At 39.9% G+C, this 21,286-nt stretch overlaps 1 protein-coding gene across 2 annotated transcripts in view; it reads left to right on the top strand.

The window, feature by feature from the left end:
* The first annotated feature begins 3,012 nt into the window (after nt 1–3,012).
* anxa3a (annexin A3a) overlaps nt 3,013–21,286 on the top strand; it is a 68,664-nt gene continuing 50,390 nt past the window's right edge. The window contains exons 1-4 of one of the 2 annotated variants that reach the window (XM_048562979.2): nt 3,043–3,114; nt 7,814–7,867; nt 8,303–8,396; nt 15,140–15,262. In XM_048562979.2, coding sequence (XP_048418936.1) covers nt 8,313–8,396; nt 15,140–15,262 — 207 coding nt within the window. In that variant the 5' untranslated portion in view covers nt 3,043–3,114; nt 7,814–7,867; nt 8,303–8,312. Of the gene's footprint in view, nt 3,115–7,813; nt 7,868–8,302; nt 8,397–15,139; nt 15,263–21,286 lie in introns of both variants that reach the window. The other variant, XM_048563059.2, reaches the window with a different exon arrangement.

Below are 21,286 nucleotides of genomic sequence, written 5' to 3' on the forward strand. Positions count from 1 at the left end.
GCAATACCAGCAACCGAGTCTTACATCAAATGCAGATATAAATATCAGCAATATTCATTGCTCAGATAGAAGCACTATGCATTATTCAGAAGCTGATGTTTTACTTTAAAGCCACTATTCAAATGCAAATTTTTTGATGTGACTGGTCAAACACAGTGACACATAAATGATATTAGTGATTAAATGAGAGAATGGGTATGAAATGATCACACATGAGTATCTGCAGACCACAGGTCATGTGGGTTGCTTGATCCTATTAATTAACACAGGACGCAGGTGTTCTCTGTTGTTATAAATTGCCTCTATACAATTGATACCCAAACCAGGAGAAAATTTTACTGCTAACTATCATCCAGTAAACATGGCTAAATTCAGTTTGTGTGAAGAATGTACAGAAATGAGGTCAGCATTAAGACAGTCTGTAACCGCTAACAGAATATGTGGGTCTCATGAACAGTTTTCTATCATGCAGGAGCACAGGAGCAAGTATTTAGCTCTTAGGGGTATTGCTAATGCCAGGGTTTAGCCATCACAGGTACAGAATCGAAGAATAATTGAACTTAGAGCAATTTCATCAAGTGTCATCGAGCAGGTATTTGATCAAGAGTGACAATTAGGGGCGGAGTGACTGATGACTCCCATGCAGCTAGTTTGTTGCCTCAGCAGATGTACAGTGTTTCTACTGTATAGATAAAGTAGATTTTAAAACAAGATTATATATGGATCCATGGAGGGTACATGCTAAAAATGGGAAGTATGTTATAAATCAACACACTCATGCAACATCAAATGAATTTTGATGTCACACTCATAGTATGTACTTCATATTAAACATAAAAAGCAGTAACATTCAGTCACGGTGAATACATATTGCAATTCTTTTATCATTCAATCAATAAAGTTGAATGTTTCTTTCTACTGTGATTAAATCATAATCTGAATTTTACAAATAACTTCACAATATTGCTATGCACTGCATACAAAGAGAATCTTCCTCTGAAGAGTTTCTTCTGCTGCAACTTACTTCAGTTCTCAAAAAGAAAATAAAGTCCTTCAAGTTCAGAACTTGTTGGCACGGGTGGGGGAGCATCTACACAACACAATTATCATATAATAAAATGTGAGGCTGGATGAACACAGCAGGCCAAGCAGCATCTCAGGAGCACTAAAGCTGACGTTTCGGGCCTAGACCCCTTCATCAGAGAGGATGATGAAGGGTCTAGGCCCGAAACGTCAGCTTTTGTGCTCCTGAGATGCTGCTTGGCCTGCTGTGTTCATCCAGCCTCACATTTTATTATCTTGGATTCTCCAGCATCTGCAGTTCCCATTTTCTCTGATACAATTATCATATACTTTGTCTCTTGCTTCACACCTTGATCCACTATTCATTCTTGCTGAATTGTATTTAAATGATTGTATTAAGAAAGAGGGTTTCAGTGTTCCAGGTCTCTTTCAAAACATTTTTTGTGGGCTTCTTGTTAAGTAGATGAACGGTGATTCCGATGCAAGATAGGAGATTATTCCTAACAGAGGCAAAACAATGCACATTGTAAAATCCTCTTTGTATTTTCTTATTTTCGGAAGTTATACCAATTGAGTATAATGATTCATTAACCTCTTTGCTTTGTGTTATTTATCAACTGAAGTAAACTTGTTTATGTTTCAAAGCAATCTTCACCATGTTAAATCAGTTTACCTTGAAAGAGATTAAAGGTGTACACATGCTGTAGACATGGAAATCTGAACTGATTAACTGGATATCAGGCAGTGGAGACAACTTAGCTTGCTCAATTATGTGACTAGTATCAGTATAACTGCAAAAATACTTGTGGTAGCTTTGAATTTATAAAAGAGAGCAACAGTTAGCCCTATAATCGAGCATTGGCTGACAGATCAACAGACTCATGCAAGGTCCCCAAAAGCTTTCCTATGATATGATTACTGAGGGGAGCAGTACCAGTGCTGACTGCATCTGCAAATCTTCATGGATAAGCCAGCCCATCTCAGTTAGTGGCAAGTTTCTTGCCGAAGCTGAGCACTCACACAGTTTAGTTCTTCATCATGTCCAAGCAACTAACTCTGACACAGTACACCCGCTTTCAATGGTCCTTTATTTACAAATGGTTATTCTACATCTTTGAACAAGATTGAGCTGTCCTCTTCGCACAGATGAAGCTGCACCATTGGACAGAGAACAAAAGCTATGCCACACATAACTTGCAAATGCGCAACCATGTGTCCCCAATGTTTTGCTGAAGGATTTCACTCCTTTAGAACATTCTCAGTGCTTTCTTCCACACTAAATAGGTGCAAATGGCTATTTTCTTTGATATACCTCAAAGAACAAATGGCACATCTTTCTTAAACTAAATTTGTTTCAGGCTTTACTTAAAAACAATTTTATTACCCCTCTTAAGGCTATAAGGAATGGTAGAGTTAATACCAAAGAAGGAAAACTGTACATCTTTTTAACACATTAAAATTTCACATATAAAGTAAAATACTCCAAAATCTGCATTTTTAAATGTATTATAGTGAACACGCGGCTCATTGGGAGAGCATTCTCCACAGTCAATGCATTGATTCTTGCAATGCAAAGATTGGAAAGTTAAAAAGGCAAAATATTTAATGGCTCACAGGAGAAAAACCTAGTCATGGTCTTAAAGCAAAGTGTCAGGGACCACAGTGATACGTTATTTTGAAAGAATCCTTTTAGTACACGCTTCACAATTATAGATAAGGTGTATTCTGGGCGAGGCATTATTCTATTTTTAGCTTTATCGCAGTAGGCGGAATTTCATCAAAGGGTTCCCACTTCTGTTAGTGGCCTGAATCACAGCTTTTAAATAAAATGATTTTGTGCAGTCTGTGGAACTGCAGCTGCGGTTAGCATCGTCCTCTTTGGTGTGGTTATGAAATAAACCTGCAATTGAATGTGAAAACAGGCAATTCGGCAGTTCTTTGTGCAAACCACAAAAACATACTGTACTGGACCAATCTGCATCACTTCCTCCTCGTTATTATGGATATAAAGTGGGCTCAGATCAAACTTCAGTTGCACTACACTTCTGCTTTCTGTTGCGAAACAGACGGAAGGGTCACACACAGGTTAAGGTAAATAAAATAAAAATTGTTGTACTGAGTTTAAGATGTATATCTATATTTTTCAAAAATCAATAAAATTACGTTTAAAGAATTTCTTTATTGACAAATGCAAAGAGAATATTGAAAATTTAAATATGATTAATTCACCAATCTAGGAAATATTTCTTGGTCGCAATCCTCTTTTTTTATCTAACAGCAACTTCTGAAGTTCCCGCATCCGCTGAGTAAGTATCACAGAAATGCATTAATTGATTCCATGAATCTAGACTTCTCCAGAAGTTCCTTCAATCCATTAGGAATGTTATTGAATCTTTGATAACTTTACTGTTTCGCCATTTGTTTCACGGGTTAAACCAAGTTGAGAAAGTTGCACCTTGCTGAATGAGAGTGGCCAGACTTCTAATGGTCTAGCAATTCCACCGTTCGTGCTGACCAGCCTCATTGGCTCTCCAAAAATAATCTGATGTTTTAATATTTTTTTAATTATAATATAAAATAGTTTAATTATAAGAAATGTTTCTTTATTGTATTTAGATTTACCTTAATCCTATGTGTATGTCCAAATCATGCGTTTCAGTATCCTTTAACATTAAAAGTGAGGAATGTCAGTGGTTTTCATTTTGTCGCTTGCTGCCTGTGAATTATTTAGTCATGGTTGCCCTGCTTGTTAAGATCTCTGCTGCTGGGAGACACTCTTGACGTGGAAACTGAGTCAAACTTACGTCAGGAATAAGGAAATTCAAGCTAAAGACATATCTAGATCTTGGTTAGAAACTTTTTTTGATGTGAAGTACTGCTCTTTAAGTACTAACTGCAAAATCTAGTCCAATTGCACAGCATCCCATTGCAATTGAATACATTGGCTAAGATAGTTAGATGTTTGTCAGCAAGTTATCAAAATTGATTGATATTTTAACATATTTAAATGTATTTTTATTTAAAACGATTCATTAGACATTAGTCAAAAAATATAATTTGAACACAGAAAAGTAAAAACAAAGGTTTTTAAATATGTTTTACTTTACTGAGTATACTTCCTCAGTGCAGGAAACCAATCAGTGGAGAAAGTGTAGCTTCACAGTGTTGATGAAGGATTCCATCACTAGAAAGGAAAGATGATCCAGGGAATTATCACCTGCCAGAATGCATATGGTAGCTAGTAATGGGGAAGTTTAAGGTTCAATTTTGTGCATCTTGGTAGTTCAGTAAACAAATTGGGATGCAAGTTTCAGTTTGAAGTGATGTGTAGAAATAATAACTTTTGCAAAACCGAGGGGAATTACAGTATGCAAGTGATCACGATTTGTTGATTGCATTTGTTTTTGTTTCTGAAATCGGTATGTTACTGTAGCGATAACAAAAGCATTGCATGATTTTTGTTCTGGGTAATGAATCGAGCAAGTCATTAATATGAGAGTGGAATAGCAAAGTGAGTACAACATGTTCATTGTGAGAATAGACATACACAATAATGAGTCAAGGATTAGTATGCTCGACTGGAAAAAAGGTTGAAGTTCAAAAACATAAAAAGGGATGTTGTTCAAGTTGATCGTATGGAAATATTGACAAACAAGATGACAGATTAGCAGTAGGGTTTTCAGCTATGAGATATGTAGAAGATAAAGTGAATGCCTTCCCAAAACATGGTTACAGATGTGTCCAAAAAGATTTCTGTCAGTAGGTTAAAATGAAACCTGCAATTTTAAAAGAAAGATTTGAATGTATATTGCACCTTTCATAATGCCAGCACAACTTAAATAAGGAGAACAGGGCAGATATAGTTTTATAGGAAGTTTCAGAATACCAATTTTAAAGTAACTTGGTTAGAAAGTTGTCTGTTAATGAGGAATAAAAAATAGGTCACATGCATTTGGTGGAGCTAGAATGTAAAGTTAAGAAATACAGAACATAGCGTATAGGAGCGTAGGACATAGAAGCAGGGCTATGCCATTCAGCTGTTCATCTTTTAAATAGTTTAATAAATTGATTGCTGAGCTGGTTGTAATCTCAAATCCACTTTTTTTTTACCTTTGAATCTCTTGAATATCAAAAATCTAACTCTGATGGGAGTAATTCAAATGAACTAGCCTGCCCTTTTTTTTCTGGGAAGAGAATTTCACAGACTAACAACAATTTCCTTTTTAAATAATCCTCGTCTCCTTCTGAAATTCAAGGCCTGTTATTTTTGAACTGTGTCCCTTTGTACTTGTTTCTCCTAAAAGGGGTAATGCTCTCAAAATATATCCTGTCAAGTGTCCTCAGGATCTTACATGTTTAAACAATATTACTACTCATTCTTCTGAACACCAGTGTGTAAAGTTCCAACCTGTTCGACCTTTCTTCATAAGTTCTTCATCCAATAAATGAGTCATGTTTGTTGACAGAACAATAATGACTGTACTTCAAGCAATAAGTGCTCTGCACAGAACTATTATATCAATGCAAGTTCATGCTTTCTGAAGGTCGGAAATCTGAAGCGCTTTATTTGAATACTTTCACTTATTTTGTAACAATACTTAAGATTTTTATGTTTCATATATGACACACTGCTAGAATGAATGCATTGAAGTATAGAAATATCATAAAAATCCAGTCACCTCACACAGTAATGAGTTCATTTTAATATGTTTACTGTTAATGTTTCCTCTTATGAGTTCTTCCCTCGAAAATGAGAGACAGAGTAACTTTATCTTGAATTTACATAATGTTGTGTTTGGGCTGTAGTTGATTATACTGTCAGATTGGACTCTCATTAGTTGCTTGCCTGTGATTGACAGCATTATGCACTCTGTTATAATTACACCAAGAACAGGATGTTATCATTTGAATCTTTTGAGTGCTACTTGGTTGAAAGAATGTCCTGATCATGGAATAACGTGTCTCAGTAGTACCCAGGGCATAATGATGTTTGACTAAAGAAAAAGAATCGCATCTAACAAAATTCGCTGAAGAAATTTGTATTTTAATTCAAGCTTTGGTGAGATACACTGGTATAGATTGACCTTCAGGAATGTTATATGTGTAGCCCTCATGCAAACTCAGATCTACATTTAAACGTTATTGAAATCCATGCCCTCTGGTGCGCTGGGCATAACTACCTATAATCAAGTTTTGAGTTAAAAATTATGCTAAGGACAATCCTTGGTCTCTACTAAGTCAGGTTGAAAGTAGAATGGCATTGGTTGGATTTGGATATAAACTTGAAGAGGTAAAAATGCAAGGCTTTGGGAAATGAGGAAGGGAATCAGGCGATTGAACCTTCTAAAGAGTTGGCACATAAATAAATGGTTGAATGATCTGTGTGTTATATACTTTGATTCAAGTTGGATCCAGGACTTTGAGGCTAGAACTGATAAGAATTGGTGAGAATTGTTGCTGCCTTTCTATCTCTTTCTGCCCCAACTTATGAATACTGAGTTGTAGAAACCCATATTGAGGCGTTAATTAATTCTATGCAGGCCTGTGACCATTCAAATACTGTGTTTCTCTAATCTATGAAGTGCATAAGCTTTCTTCTTTGGAGCTCTTGCGGAATAGATAGGCAAAAGTGAAACACAAAACACAAGTGGAAATTTAGGCGTTTTGGACTACAGGAAACAAAAGTAACCATTGTATTTATTTTCCTGTGAAAAAATTACATAGGGCCCAAAAACCACATCCCTTCCAGTACACTCCACCACAATTCTGGTAGATTGCAATGAAGGGTTTGGAAACTGGCAGGAAAACAAATATGCCTCACAAAATACTGCATTGCTATTATCTGCGAGGTGAGGTGAAGTACAAATTCTCCATTGATCGTAAGAAGGATAGAAGGGCAGGGACACCTTATGTTAGGAGATCCCCTGTCTTTGAACTCTCAGGGAACAAGATTATATCACTTGAATAGAAATCCAGAGCCTCAAGGAGTGTGGGTTTGAATGGAATGGCAGATGGCAAAATTTGAATTCAATTTTTTTAAAAATCTAGAAGAAAGTAAGTTAGCCTAATGATGGGTCTACGCCCGAAACGTCAGCTTTTGTGCTCCTGAGATGCTGCTTGGCCTGCTGTGTTCATCTAGCTTCACACTTTGTTATCTTAACCTAATGATGACCACTGTTGACTGTTATAATATAATCTAGTTTGCCCTTTAGGAAGGAAATCTCTAATCCTTATCCGGTCTGGCCTACATGTGACACCCAATCCACAGCTATATGGCTAACTCTTAACTGCTTTCTGGGCAATTAGGGATGAGAAATAAATGCTGACCTCGCATATCCCATGAGTAATTTCAAAAAAGGACAAGGTTTTTTTTGTCCGTGGTGCAAGAACAGCCCAGAAAAATGCCCTCTGCTCCTGGTGGTTTTCAGAAGTCAACCTTCTTATGCTTACTGGATTATTTTATACAGGGGATTGTTTGGAACTAATTTTACATGCTTCTGGGACAAAATCCTAATAAATGCCTGAATACTAACACCCCCAACCAAGTGGGGGAAGGTGGAATGCACCCAGGATGTAACCTTGGTAACATGGCAGCTGCTGGTCCCAAACGATCCATGTGCCCTATTTCTGCACACTGCTTCCATGTCATTAATGGAGGGCATGGTCGCAGCTTAAGTGCCAGCATCATAAACTGTGAAACTTTGTGCTTATATTTATTACATGTATATATTAAAATTAATTTAGATCCTCTGTGACAAATTGTAATGTACATTTTTTATTTGTTTTACAGTGTTCCCATCCTTAACAACATTCTTAACTGAAGAAGAACATGGCATCCACATGGGTAAATTATAAGTAACATGAAACTTACCCAAGGAAGAAGAACTACTAGTTTTGATTAGCATTGAAAGAATCATTTTCCACAAGATATGGGAGGCTAGTAGTCCAAACAGAGATCTTTGAGTTATGGGAGTTTGATTCAAAGGGTTATCTTTGCATTGAAAATACTTTGCACAAGTTTTCAGTGGTATTTGTAGGTGCATGCTCCAAAAATTATGTCAGGGGTTTGCATAAGCTACATTGCTAAAGTCCTTACTGCAAACAGCATTAAATGTCTTGTAATGCCGTTTTTGCTGTTAGCCAATGCTGATTCCAATGACAGTTAACTTTTCTTCTGTCTGTTGTTGACTTTTCCAGGAATTGAAGCAGCTTGAGTAGTTGATGATGCTTTAAAATTTGTTGCTGATGCTGCTTCATATCAATTTGTTATTCCTGGCAGGATTAACCTTATGTATTCATTAGAGATGGAAGTCAAAGAACGGGATTTGTTTAGAAAATTTGTGGAGACAACTTTTCAATTTACAAAATCTGAGGTAATGCTAAATTTATACAAATATTGGTTAGGTTATTGTGCCCAGGAAAAATGTCAAGCAGTGGAGGAGGTTGAAATGTTGATGCCAGCAATGAAAGATTTTAATTACAAGGAGAGTCTAGGGACACTGGGATTTATTCCATGAGAAAAGAGAAGTTAAGGAAAAGAATCTAACTGATGTTTACAAAATCATAAGTTAAACGAGAGATAAAAAAGAGCTATTTTTACCAATCTGAATTTAAAATATCACTAACATATTCAAATGAGGCACTAGAAGACTTTTTAAAATTCTACAGTTTGGACAAAAGACAATGGTAGAGATAGGATAAAAGCAGGTAAAGGAAAGTTGATAAATATGTGAAAATAGATGTATGGGAAAAGGCTAAAGTATTGGATTAAATCTATCAGCTGTTTTCAGGAGAGCTGGCACATGGCTGTTTGAGAAAATCATCTCCTTCTGTGCTGAAAAATATTGTGATTATGTTTAATCATAAATAAATAATAAGCATCTGAATCTGAAAATTGGTTTAACTATTTTTAGGGGAGGTTTATGAGATTTCATAAATTACAGGAGTATAGAGACATTTCAATGAAGTGGGTTATTATGTGGTATACAGTTCTTCATCATACTTAACGTGGGAGAGGGCACTGCCCTCAGATTAGATACATCCAAGTATTTAATAGTATGGTTTTGCTTTAAAGGGCTGTTTTTTTTCTGAACAAATATGGAATCACTTTTTTCAGAACTATCCACTTCTGACATTGAAAGATGAAAGATAATCACTAATGGAAACTATGGGTTATTTGTTCTTAATTTAAACTGGTTAAAGATGTTAACTGCATGTTTCACATTGAAATCATTGTAACATGGAGAGGTTATGGCACAGGAAAAGACTATTCAGCCCATCGTATCTGTGCTGGCTGAAAAAAGAGCAAAACAGAAAGTAACTGTTTGTTTTAGTTCCACATTCCAGGTTCCAGCACTTCACTTGCAGATCCATCTTTTAAGTAAGATAAGGGTTTTTTCCTCCATCACAAAACCAGGCCATGAATTCCAGAAGTCCAAACATTTTCCCTTATTGAACAGACCAATATCCGTATGCTGAATTAGACAACAAATGACTTTCAGAGATAAATAACGGTTTCATTGTAAGTCTATGGTTTAGCACAAACATTAGCTTTCACCGTTCCTTTCTGGATCATTTCCATGTTCAGAAGCCAACTCCCCACAGGGAGGTCCTTTTTCCAGGTCCTTTTTTTTTAAAATGGAAGAGAGAAAAACAAGAGAGACTAGAAAACTGAAATGGTTTTGGTGGGCAAGATAATGCGCCCAGCCCCAGCGGTGCCCACCTACCCTGAAAGTTTCTGATGCTACCAGTGGTTCTCATGCATTTCCTTTTTTAGGAACAACCAACAATGGACGTAAATGAACTCTTTTCTTCTGTAAAATAAACCGTCCTCTAAATTAACAAAATATCTAATTAACATACACTGCACATCAGAGGCAGTGAAGCAATTTGAAAAATAAAAGGCAGGATTGGTGCTTGACACAAGGGAGAGAGTAATTTAATGTATTGTTATTGGGGGGAGAGAATGTACCTCAGTTCTCAGGGTGCCACCTATCTCTGAAAAGTATCGAGACTCCTGGTGAACACTGCATGCTGTCCCATCAAGGGCACCCAGACAAGGATGTAGTCACAGAAGAAAGGCAGGAATTGCAACTCCTTCCACAGCCCACAGCTTGGACCTAATGATGGCTACTTTAGCTAGGCTCAGCAGTTGACCTCAATGAGGCGCTCAAGAATCATGTATTAACCCACCACCAAGTTATCTGATCACTCAACCAACAAAACACCAAATACTGTCCATCAGAGAAATAACTCAGTTTAATTATTCAGATACGTTATGGCATACTGCTGAAGCTAGTGGAATTTGAACCCAGGTTTTATATAAGAACCCAGCTGTCAAAAACAAAGCCCAGTGAGCACCACCCACTGTCAATCAGCTCAGAAGCTGTTCTGCTTTGATGTTAAAAGGATGTGTATTTGTCATACTGATACTTATGTCTTCTCTAATCCTTCTACCAATCACCTTAATGCCCTCTGATAATTGACCTCTCAGATACAGAAAACGGTATTTCCTGTCTACCAAATATAGGTATCTTAAATTACTTCACCCCTCAAACGCCTTCTGTTTTAGGAAAACAACTCTTTTATCCAATCTTTCCAGATGGCCGCAATTGTCAAGCCCTGGCAACATTCTTGTTAACTTCCACTGCAGTCACTTCACAACAATTATATCCTTTCTGTGCTGTGGTGACTAGAAATGTAGAAAAATTATGGCTGTGGCCTAACCAGTGTTTTATACACTTGCATCATTACACTTCTGCACTTGCATTCTATACTTCTTCCAAAAAAGGAAAGCATTCCATATATTTTCTTTATCATATTATCCACCCATCCTGCCACCATCAGGAATCTACAGACATGCACTTTGAGGTTTCCCAACTCATCTATTCCCCTCTCAATATTCTCCTATTTACTGTATACTCACTACGTTAGTTTGCCTTCCCAGAATACATTACTTCACACTTCTCTTAAAAATTAATTGCATTTGCAATTTTTCTGCTCACTTAACTAAACCATTCTTACGATTCTGGATTTGATAGCTTTCCTCTTCCCTATCAAGTTTAGGCCACTTTTTGTGTAATTTCCACATTTCTCAGTGATGCCTTCTACATTTAAGTCCGAGTTATTAAGGTTGCACTCAACCAAGTGTGGCATCAAGCGCTCCTAGAAAAGCTTGAATGAATTCACTGTTTGGAGTCATATATGGCACATATGAAAATGGCTATGGTCATTGGAGGTAAGTCACCTCAGCTCCAGGACAACTCAGTAGGAGTTCCTTGGGGTAGTGCCCTAGGCCCAACCATCTTCAGCTGCTTTATCAATGTCCTCCCTTCCATAATAAGGACAGAAGTGGGGATGTTTGATGATCATTGTTCAATTTTAGCACCATTCATGATCTTCAGATACTAAGCAGATGATGTTCAAATGCAACATGACATTGACAATCTTTAAGCTTGGACTGACATGTCATAATGGATTTGGATGAGGGGATTGAAGGATGGGTCAGCAAGTTTGCAGACGACACAAAGATCGGAGGTGTCGTTGACAGTATAGAGGGCTGTTGTAGGCTGCAGCGGGACATTGACAGGATGCAGAGATGGGCTGAGAGGTGGCAGATGGAGTTCAACCTGGATAAATGCGAGGTGATGCATTTTGGAAGGTCGAATTTGAAAGCTGAGTACAGGATTAAGGATAGGATTCTTGGCAGTGTGGAGGAACAGCGGGATCTTGGTGTGCAGATACATAGATCCCTTAAAATGGCCACCCAAGTGGACAGGGTTGTTAAGAAAGCATATGGTGTTTTGGCTTTCATTAACAGGGGGATTGAGTTTAAGAGTCGTGAGATCTTGTTGCAGCTCTATAAAACTTTGGTTAGACCGCACTTGGAATACTGCGTCCAGTTCTGGTCGCCCTATTATAGGAAAGATGTGGATGCTTTGGAGCGGGTTCAGAGGAGGTTTACCAGGATGCTGCCTGGACTGGAGGGCTTAACTTATGAAGAGAGGTTGACTGAGCTTGGTCTCTTTTCATTGGAGAAAAGGAGGAGGAGAGGGGACCTAATTGAGGTATACAAGATAATGAGAGGCATAGATAGAGTTGATAGCCAGAGACTATTTCCCAGGGCAGAAATGGCTAGCACGAGGGGTCATAGTTTTAAGCTGGTTGGTGGAAAGTATAGAGGGGATGTCAGAGGCGGGTTCTTTACACAGAGAGTTGTGAGAGCATGGAATGCGTTGCCAGCAGCAGTTGTGGAAGCAAGGTCATTGGGGTCATTTAAGAGACTGCTGGACACGCATATGGTCACAGAAATTTGAGGGTGCGTACATGAGGATCAATGGTCGGCACAACATTGTGGGCTGAAGGGCCTGTTCTGTGCTGTACTGTTCTATGTTCTATGTTCTATATACAGTAAGCAACATCTGCACCATCAATGAGCCCTGTGGAATGCTATTAGAAACCACATTGTACTGATAATGTTACACTTTGCTTTCTGTCACTCAGCCAAACATTGGCTCCAACTTGTCATATTTGCTTGCATCCCATGGGATTTTACTTTAGCGACAGTTTTGCCATCCGGGATCTTGTGAAATGCCTCACTAAAATCCATGCAGAGAACACCCACTATGCTACCCTCATCAACCCTCCTTGCTACTTCCTCAACAAATTTGATTATGTTAGCAAGACGCGACCTTCCCCTTAGAAAACCATGCTGGCTGTCCCTGATTAATATGTGCCTTTCTCAGTGACAATGCATTCTGACTCTTAGAAAGGGTTCCAATAGCTTGGCAACTGCCAGCATCAGACTGACTGCTCTTTGGATATTTCACCTATTGCTTGCACACTTTTTAATGTTTTTCATGTTGCATGTTCCTGTTTCAAATCTTGTTCTTTCCACTTTAAAACAGTTTTATTCTATTTGCTCTATCTGTGCAAATAATTTCACTTGAGTGTAACATATGTATCGTCAGTTTTTATCCGGTGTGATACTCTATCTAGCATTATAATTGCATCACTGGTACAGTCGTAATACAGTGTTGGTAGCAAAGTCAGGGCTGCAGGGGCAACACTATAAAGTTGTTGGGCTGTTAAAAACAGTTTATATCATTGACAGGCGTAGTGTTATTGTTACAGGAGCAGTCATTCAGAAGTGTTGGCTAATTATCTGGTAGCACAAGATCAAATGCTCCCAGAGCAGCTGATGACATGAAATTCAATCATTAACCTGGAATAACCAAATTGATGTGAATTGCCCTTTAGCCAAGAAAATCTGCTGAATTAGCTTGTCTGGCCTACACATGATTCAAAGACCCACAACTACTGTCAACTCTTAAATTCCACTTTCCCAAACCACCACCAAAAATGCAAAAAAGAATAAAACCCTGAAAAATCCTCTTCAGCAATATCTGAGAAATTGTATCAAATTTAGGAGAGTTGTTGAAAAGATAAGTCAAGCCAACATACGCAAAACCTCATTCTCCTAATGATACCTTACAGCCAATGTTCCAGAGTCCTCCATTACCAGCTCTGGCTATATGCGATCTCACTGCTGGCACAAACCCCCACAGAGGTAGTGACACAGTGGTGTATACTGGCATTCCACATTATTGATTCTGAACCTCATGATGTCTCATGACATTGAGTTAAACATGGACACAACACCTCCTGCTGATCAGTACTTCCATGCTGATGAATCAGGACATCTCCATGTTTAACACAAATCGGAAAATACACGGAGAGTGACATTAGCACAGGAGTGTACTCTGGGTGGGCGACTTTAATGTCCTTTCCCTGGTTGACTTGGTAGAAACCCGATAGTCACCAAGCTGTTGAAGTGCTGAAGCTGTAACCTGTGAGACTGGACCTCAGCAGGTCCTGAGAGAACTAACAAGAGCAAAAAACGTACCTGATATCATTCCGAAGAAGGGTCTCAACCCAAAACATCAAACTTCCCTGCTCCTTTGATGCTTCTTGGCCTGCTGTGTTCATCCAGCTTCACACCATGTTATCCCTGATCTTATTCTGGTCATTCACCCTGTTGCAGATGCATCTGCCCATGATGGTATTGGTAGGAATGATCACCACCTAGGACTTGTCAAGGTGAAGTTGTGTCTTCATACTAAAGTGACTATTGTGCTGTGTGGCACTACCACCATGCTAAATGGCATAGATTTTGAACAGATCTAGCAACTCAAAATAGGAATTCATGTCATAGGTCAGCATCAGCAGCAGAATTACATTCAGTCACAATCTGTAATGTCATGGCAGGGACTATCCACCATTCCACTATTACTGTCAAGCCAGGAATCAGCCCTGGTTCAATGAAAAGTGTAGAAGAGCATGCCCAGAGCAACATCAGGCATATCTAAAAATTAGATGCCAACCACGTGAAGTTAGAACACACACAATGGAAGCAGCAGTGGTTGGAGCTAAGTAGTCCTACTTACCAACTGATCAAATCAAAGGCTACCATCCTATCATAGACAATTGTGAATGGCAGTGGACAATTAAACAACTAACAGGAGAAGGTGACTCCTCCAACGTTCCCATGCTCAGTGTGATGGGGGAGCTCAGCAGGTTGGTGCAAAATATAAGTCTGAAGCATTTGCTACCATCCCCAGCCAGAAGCGCCAAGTGGATGATCCATCTTCACATCTTCCTGAAGTCCCCAGTATCACATGCCAGTTTTCAGATGTTTCATTTTAGTACATTTAGTACAGTGAAGGCTATGGGACCTAAAATTCTGGCTGTAGTTCAGATTTGTCCTCCAGTTACAAGGTGCACAGTAATTCAAAAAGACCTTTTTGATAGCACTTTATAAACCTGTGACCTCTGCCATCTAGAACGACAGAGGCTACAGTTGCTGAAAGTTTAATACCGAAAGCTCCCCTCTGAGCCAATGTTGCACTATTCTGATACTTTTTCTCCTATAGTGTTATGGGTGCACTTGTGGCAGGTGGACTGCAGCCATTCAAGAATGCTGCACTATTTGGTAAAATTGTGGGGGTTGGGGAGGATGGCTGTTGATTAAGACCGTGAAAAAGGGAGTTCAAATGTATATTGGCTTCAAAAAGTATTTAATTTGCAACCTGCTCATCATACCTCTTCTTGCTGACAGTCTACTGGTGGGGCATGTGATTCCTGGTGGCCAAATGGTGGATATACACCCGTGGGCTGTGGTGGTGTTGGTGAACAACTTGGCCCAGGAGGTGATCTGACTCCAGTTCCCAATGGTGCTTTCGTAAGTCTGTTTCAATCTTCCTTGGTCATATATTTTTAAATGCCAAAGTTGCACAATATGTTCAGCAGCAGAAGGAAGAAAAATATATTAAAGTTTGAGTAGAAGATCTTTCATCAAAACATGCTAATTAACAAAGAAAAATTATGAATGCCATTCCACACTCGATTGAGTAAAACAGAACTGACGAATAACACCGAAATAACTAACTTTCTCTCTCTCTATCTACCCACCCATGAATGCTAGCTTGTTGGACAGTTACAAACATGATCATGGCATGCATGAAAGGTTTTTTGGGTGTACCATGAAAAAAAAACTAACAATTTACATGTTTATAGTGCGATTAGCACAGAGAAATGCCCCAGGGTGTTTAACAGGAGCATTACAAAATAAAGTATGATACCAAGCTACAGGAGCTATCAGGCCAGATGACCAAAATCTTGGTCAAGATATTAAGGATTGTGTTAATGGTGGAAAGCCTGGTAGAGAGCTGGAGAGATACTGGGAGAGAAATCCACAGCCTGGGGTCTAGGCAACTGATAGCGTGTCCACCAACTGTGAAGCAAACATAGTTGCTAATGTGCTAACAGCCCGAATCAAAAGAGCACAGAAAACCTGAATACAGCAAGAACTGCAGATTCTACAGTCAAAGTCTAACACAGTGTGGAGCTGCAGGAATACAGCAGGCCTGGTAGCATCAGGGGAGTAAGGAAAGCTGATGTTTCGGACTGGGACCCTTCTTCAGAACAGAAAAAGGACCCCGACACAAAACATCAACTCTGTTACTCCTCTGATGTTGCCTTTCCTCCTGTGTTCCCTCAGCTCTACACTGTGTTAGGCTGAAAACCTGAAGGCTTGTGGAATTGGAAGTGATTATAGAGATCGGATGGTATAAGGCCCTGGATTAATTTGAAAACTCTTGGACAGATTTTCACTGAATCTGATTGTGTTGGGAGCCCTTTCAAAATGTTGAACAGGACCCAATTCCTTATCTTGCAAGTCTGCAATATTGAGTTCAATCCTATCGCGTTTCCTTCCTTTACTCCCTATCAAAATTTACAGCATAGACCTCACCTCTTTTGTTACTGGACTTTGTTTAATATTAACTTTGCATTTGACTATTACATGCATGTTATTAATTTATTATTGTTAGAATATTACTATTCTTCTTTAGAACCTTTTGATATTTTGAAGTTTATACATTAAAAACTTGAGTTGTCGAATAAATTGGACAATATAAGTAAAACTGCAAAGTGGGAATTTAGTGTGAAAAATTCGATCAATGAAAAACATGTGGGATAAGATGGCTTTTAGATTTGCTATAAGTTCACTATGCTAGACATGATGACCGTTTTCACTCTTTAATTTGTACATAATTTGAGATATTGAATTGCTTTGAATTAAGAGTAGACTGTAAATTGAATATTGTTATTTTCTTCCTTTACATTCAATAATGATAACTTTTATGATGTAATCAAGATTTAAATAATTTCAAGAAAAATGATCAAATTTGATCTGTATGTGTTTTTTCACAGGTGATCTTGTAATAGACATTTCATAGGGGGAGAAAATCTCTAAGTTTGTGGCTAATCAAATTTTTATTGAAGTGTAATGGTTTAAAATAGATTTGAGACTTACGTAGTATTTGAAATATATTCTAATGTAACTGCGAATTTCCAAATATATGAATGGCTTATCAACAGGACACCAGGCAATTATTAACAAGAGCCTTTGTTCAAGTCATGTCAAGTACATAATCGTATACAGCAATGTGACAGGTTACATGTTCTTTAGCTTATAGGGTGAAACTGTTTTTAAAGACATTTGTTTGTTGCTCCCTTTTCCCATTCTTGATCTCTTTACATCATTCATGACTCCTTCAGGTGGTAATAGGTAGTTCAATTCACTTTAAAATCCAGTTGTGAGGAGACAAGTACCAATGACCTGGGGCTGCTCAAAACATGGGGAAGTGCCTGGTTTCAGTTTTGTGCCTCTTGACATCTGTTGTAAAATTTGGCATGTAGAAAATTGTCAAAATAAATTAGATCCTTTTAACTTCATGGCAATAAATTATGTAGCAACAAATTACCCAGCCTGTCTTGTGTAGAATTTCATAAAGTTAGACAACATTTCCTGTTGCATCAAATTATCCCCAATATTGCTCTAAAAAGGAATGTGTGTAGATGTTTTTGCAATGTAGAATTTCTACGCCAGGGAAACTACTTTAGGCAAATTTAAAGACATCTTTTGAGTTAGGGACTTTTTTTAATACACGTCATTTAAAAGCTGAACTATATTTATTCAAAATTTAATGAGATCATCAAGACTTTTTTAAGGGTAGGAAAGACAATGATCAGAATCGCATAGTGAACTGAGCGAGGTGGGCTGTGGTGAGATATGTAGCAGAATTAGATAACAAGTGCAAAGAGACCCAAATCAGCATCCAGCTTATTTTCCCTACTTTTAATGGTTTCCACAAGCGGCATGGCAAGATTCTCACTAGGCAGCAGCAAGATGCCAGTTAATATGCATTATTGTTTGTCAAATGCCATGTTAATGCCACAATTTATCTCATTAATTTTCAAATTTTAATTTGCCAAACAAGCTGGATGTTGAGAAAGCTCAACAAGGGAGCCAAACATAGTATCTAGCATAATCAGCTTGTTCCTTTCTCCAAAGTGCCACTTTCTTGTATGCAATCAAACAACAGACCAGGCAAGATCAATGAGTATTTACCTTACACACCCCTCTTCCATGGATATTGGCATCTGACAACCTATAACAATCATCCTGGCACTTCTACTGTTTTCTGACAGTGTACCCTGTAAGCACAGGCTTGTATTACAGGGCACACCAGCAATTAGCTTTGAAAGGCTGCAGTGGAGATATTTTGCACACAGGGACAGTTTGGGATTCAGCTTAGGAACTGGACCAGGCTGCACATCAGGGATAATGGGGACTGCAGATGCTGGAGAATCCATGATAACAAAGTGTGGAGCTGGATGAACACAGCAAGCCAAGCAGCACCTTCGGAGCACAAAAGCTGACGTTTCAGGTCTAGACCTCTCTTGCCTTCTAAGCACTTGCTTATTTAGCAACCATCTGCATCCCTGCCTTGCCTTACTTTAGCTTGTCCCAAATAGCGCAATCACGCAAACATTCAGCTTGTCTTGCTGGTCATGCAGTGCTGACTTAAGGGGGTAGGGGTATACATCCTGCTTTGCAATGTCAATCTCACACCTACTCCATACACCAGCAGATTACGTTTTGCAGCAAGGAGTAATCAACTTTCAATGACTTAGGGGAGTAGTCCACACTTAAGCCCATGGAAGCACCTATCAGTTAAGTACACTAAGTCAAGGGCAGCCTACCATACCAGTCCTGAGGATTGGACACGGTCAGACATCCAGCTATTGGGTTCTCATTTAAGGTGGAGGAAGTGGGCCAAAGTTAGTCTATTGGCTCCATAGCATCAAGACTGGGCAGTAGGATGGTGGGATGTATCGACATCAGTTGGACATCAGTTGAGCATATCTTGCCTGAAGACCATGGTCAGTCTGCTGGGTGGTGTGTTCGTGGAAAATCAGGGAATTGGAACTAGGGCTGGGGCTGGGGCTGGGTCTTGGCAAATGCAGCCTTAGCCATGGTGCTGAGCATCATTTTTGGGATAAGGGGCAGGAGGCTCTGGGTAAGGGCACAATATAATTGTGAAGGGTCAGGTGGATTTGCAAGCTGGAGATATAAGGAAACAGTCCTGGAGAAGGGTATAATAGAGGAGGGAGATAGTGAGTCACCCACACTCAGGAGCACTCTGGCTTTAAAAGGGGCACAGAGGGAGGAGGAGAGGATCAGTGAATGGCCACACCAGGCAAGGTCACCTCATTTACCAGGGTCTTTGTGGGAAGAGCGGGTGGGTATCGATCAAGGTAAGCAGGATTGGTGGGACTTGGGGAAGCCTGTGGAGTTAATGGGATGGGTTATCAGGGAGGGGATGTAGATAAGTGGGGCTCACTGACACAATTAGATTGAGTATAGAAGCTGCTTGAAGAGGAACGCTCAGGGTTCACTTCTCTCACCTTGGTATGTGTAAGTGCACATTGGGGAAGGAAATGGCTGTGAGCAAACTCGGAGTGGGATGGGTTGTAATTGTGAGGGAGGAAACTGGCTGCAAACCCCAGTGCAAGGACCTTTAAAGTTTACAGGTTTTTTGAAATGTACAGCACACAGTCAAGCAGGCTGCCCACCTGCTGGTTATTCTACAGCACTGGCCTTCTCTACATGTGACAGATGTCTGCCATAGCCACTGCTAGACAACCCCGACGTCTACACATTCAGTCACAGAGGAAGCCAGACATTAGTAATGCTGAAACAGGACGGACAAAGATGTCCAGGACCCAACGCCATATGTACATATTGTTACCTTGTTTCCAGATGGTGCAGTAGGCTTTTGGTGCAGATTTCCTTCCACTGAGTCTCTGGGTTGGTCATGAACTGCTGCCAGACGGTGTGAAAATGTGTTCAGTGCTGTCACAGAAAGACTTCACAAACACATGCATGAAAGTTAACAGTATGAACATTTATGCCAAACAAAAGGTATTTACAAATCAAACTTTATTCACCTGTGCCAGATGAATGCCCTCAAATAGTTTTTGTCTTTCTCTCTCGCTCACATTGCATCTTAGTGTGCTCCCTGGTTCTGCAGCTTGAGTTGGGGAAGCTTGCTCTGCCGTGGAGAACATTGGCCCTTTGGAGGCTTGGTCAGGAAATTCCAGGGATGCTCATGCCCAGAGGGGCATGACACAGCAAGTTTTTAACACCTCAGCTTGAACTTCCAAGAGTCAGGTTGTGGGAGGCAAGTTGGAGGAGAAGGGACTAGGCACCTCTGCAGTGTGCTGAGGGGAGAGCGCAGTGTGGCCTGTGTGTGGCCCCATCTTGGCCGGGTGCCTTCTGGCACCACCCTAGGAAGGGGGCACCTGGACTGGGTCGAAGATCCTCAACTGCCCTTGTCACTGGGCCTTCAGTCCTGAGAACCAACAGCTTGTTGCGAAGGAGAACAGGTATATATGTCACCCCAGCAGCTACCCAGAGCGCTGAGACTGACTGTCCATGGCACCTGCCAACTTGTCCATGAAGGTAGAATTTGTTGCACTGCTGTAGCTTCTGGGCAATGAAGGCTGTTGTTTCTGACATCTCTTTCAGTTGCCACTGTTCCTCTTCTTTTCATCACGCACTCCTCAGGACATTTCACAAGAATAGCAATTTGAGGTGAAAGCCGACATTGATACTGCATGAGAGTTGAACATTGATTATTTGTCAAGTGGTATAATTGTTAGAGGCAGTGCTATGGAGAATATATCTGTTAATACCGATCAGCTTTGTCGACAGGCATTTTGACACTGATTGGTCAGGGAACTGCTCAGAAAAGGAGATAGTATGAACTGCAGATGCTAGAGAACCTGAGATAACAAGGTATGGAGCTGGATGAACACAGCAGGCCAAGCAGCAGCAGAGGAGCAGGAAAGCTGACATTTCGGGCCTAGATAACAAAGTGTGGAGCTGGATGAACACAGCAGGCCAAGCAGCATCTTAGGAGCACAAAAACTGATGTTTCGGGCCTAGGCCCTTCATCGGAAAAGCGGGATGGGGAGAGGATTCTGAAATAAATAGGGAGAGAGCGGGAGACAGACCGAAGATGGATAGAGAAGATGAGTGGAGAGGAGAGTATAGGTAGGGAGGTAGGGAGAGATAGTCAGTCCATGGAGGACGGACAGGTCAAGGGGGCGGGATGAGGCTAGTAGGTAGGAAATGGAGGTGCGGCTTGAGGTGGGAGGAGGGGATAGGTGAGAGAAAGAACAGGTTAGGCAGGCTGGGATGAGCTGGGCTGGTTTTGGGATGCAGCGTGGGGAGGGGAGATTTTGAAGCTGGTGAAATCCACATTGATACCATTGGGCTGCAGGGTTCCCAGCGGAATATGAGTTGCTGTTCCTGCAACCTACGGGTGGCATCATTATGGCACTGCAGGAGGCC

Source organism: Stegostoma tigrinum, chromosome 1, assembly GCF_030684315.1.
Source record: "Stegostoma tigrinum isolate sSteTig4 chromosome 1, sSteTig4.hap1, whole genome shotgun sequence".
NCBI classification, from domain to species: domain Eukaryota; kingdom Metazoa; phylum Chordata; class Chondrichthyes; order Orectolobiformes; family Stegostomatidae; genus Stegostoma; species Stegostoma tigrinum.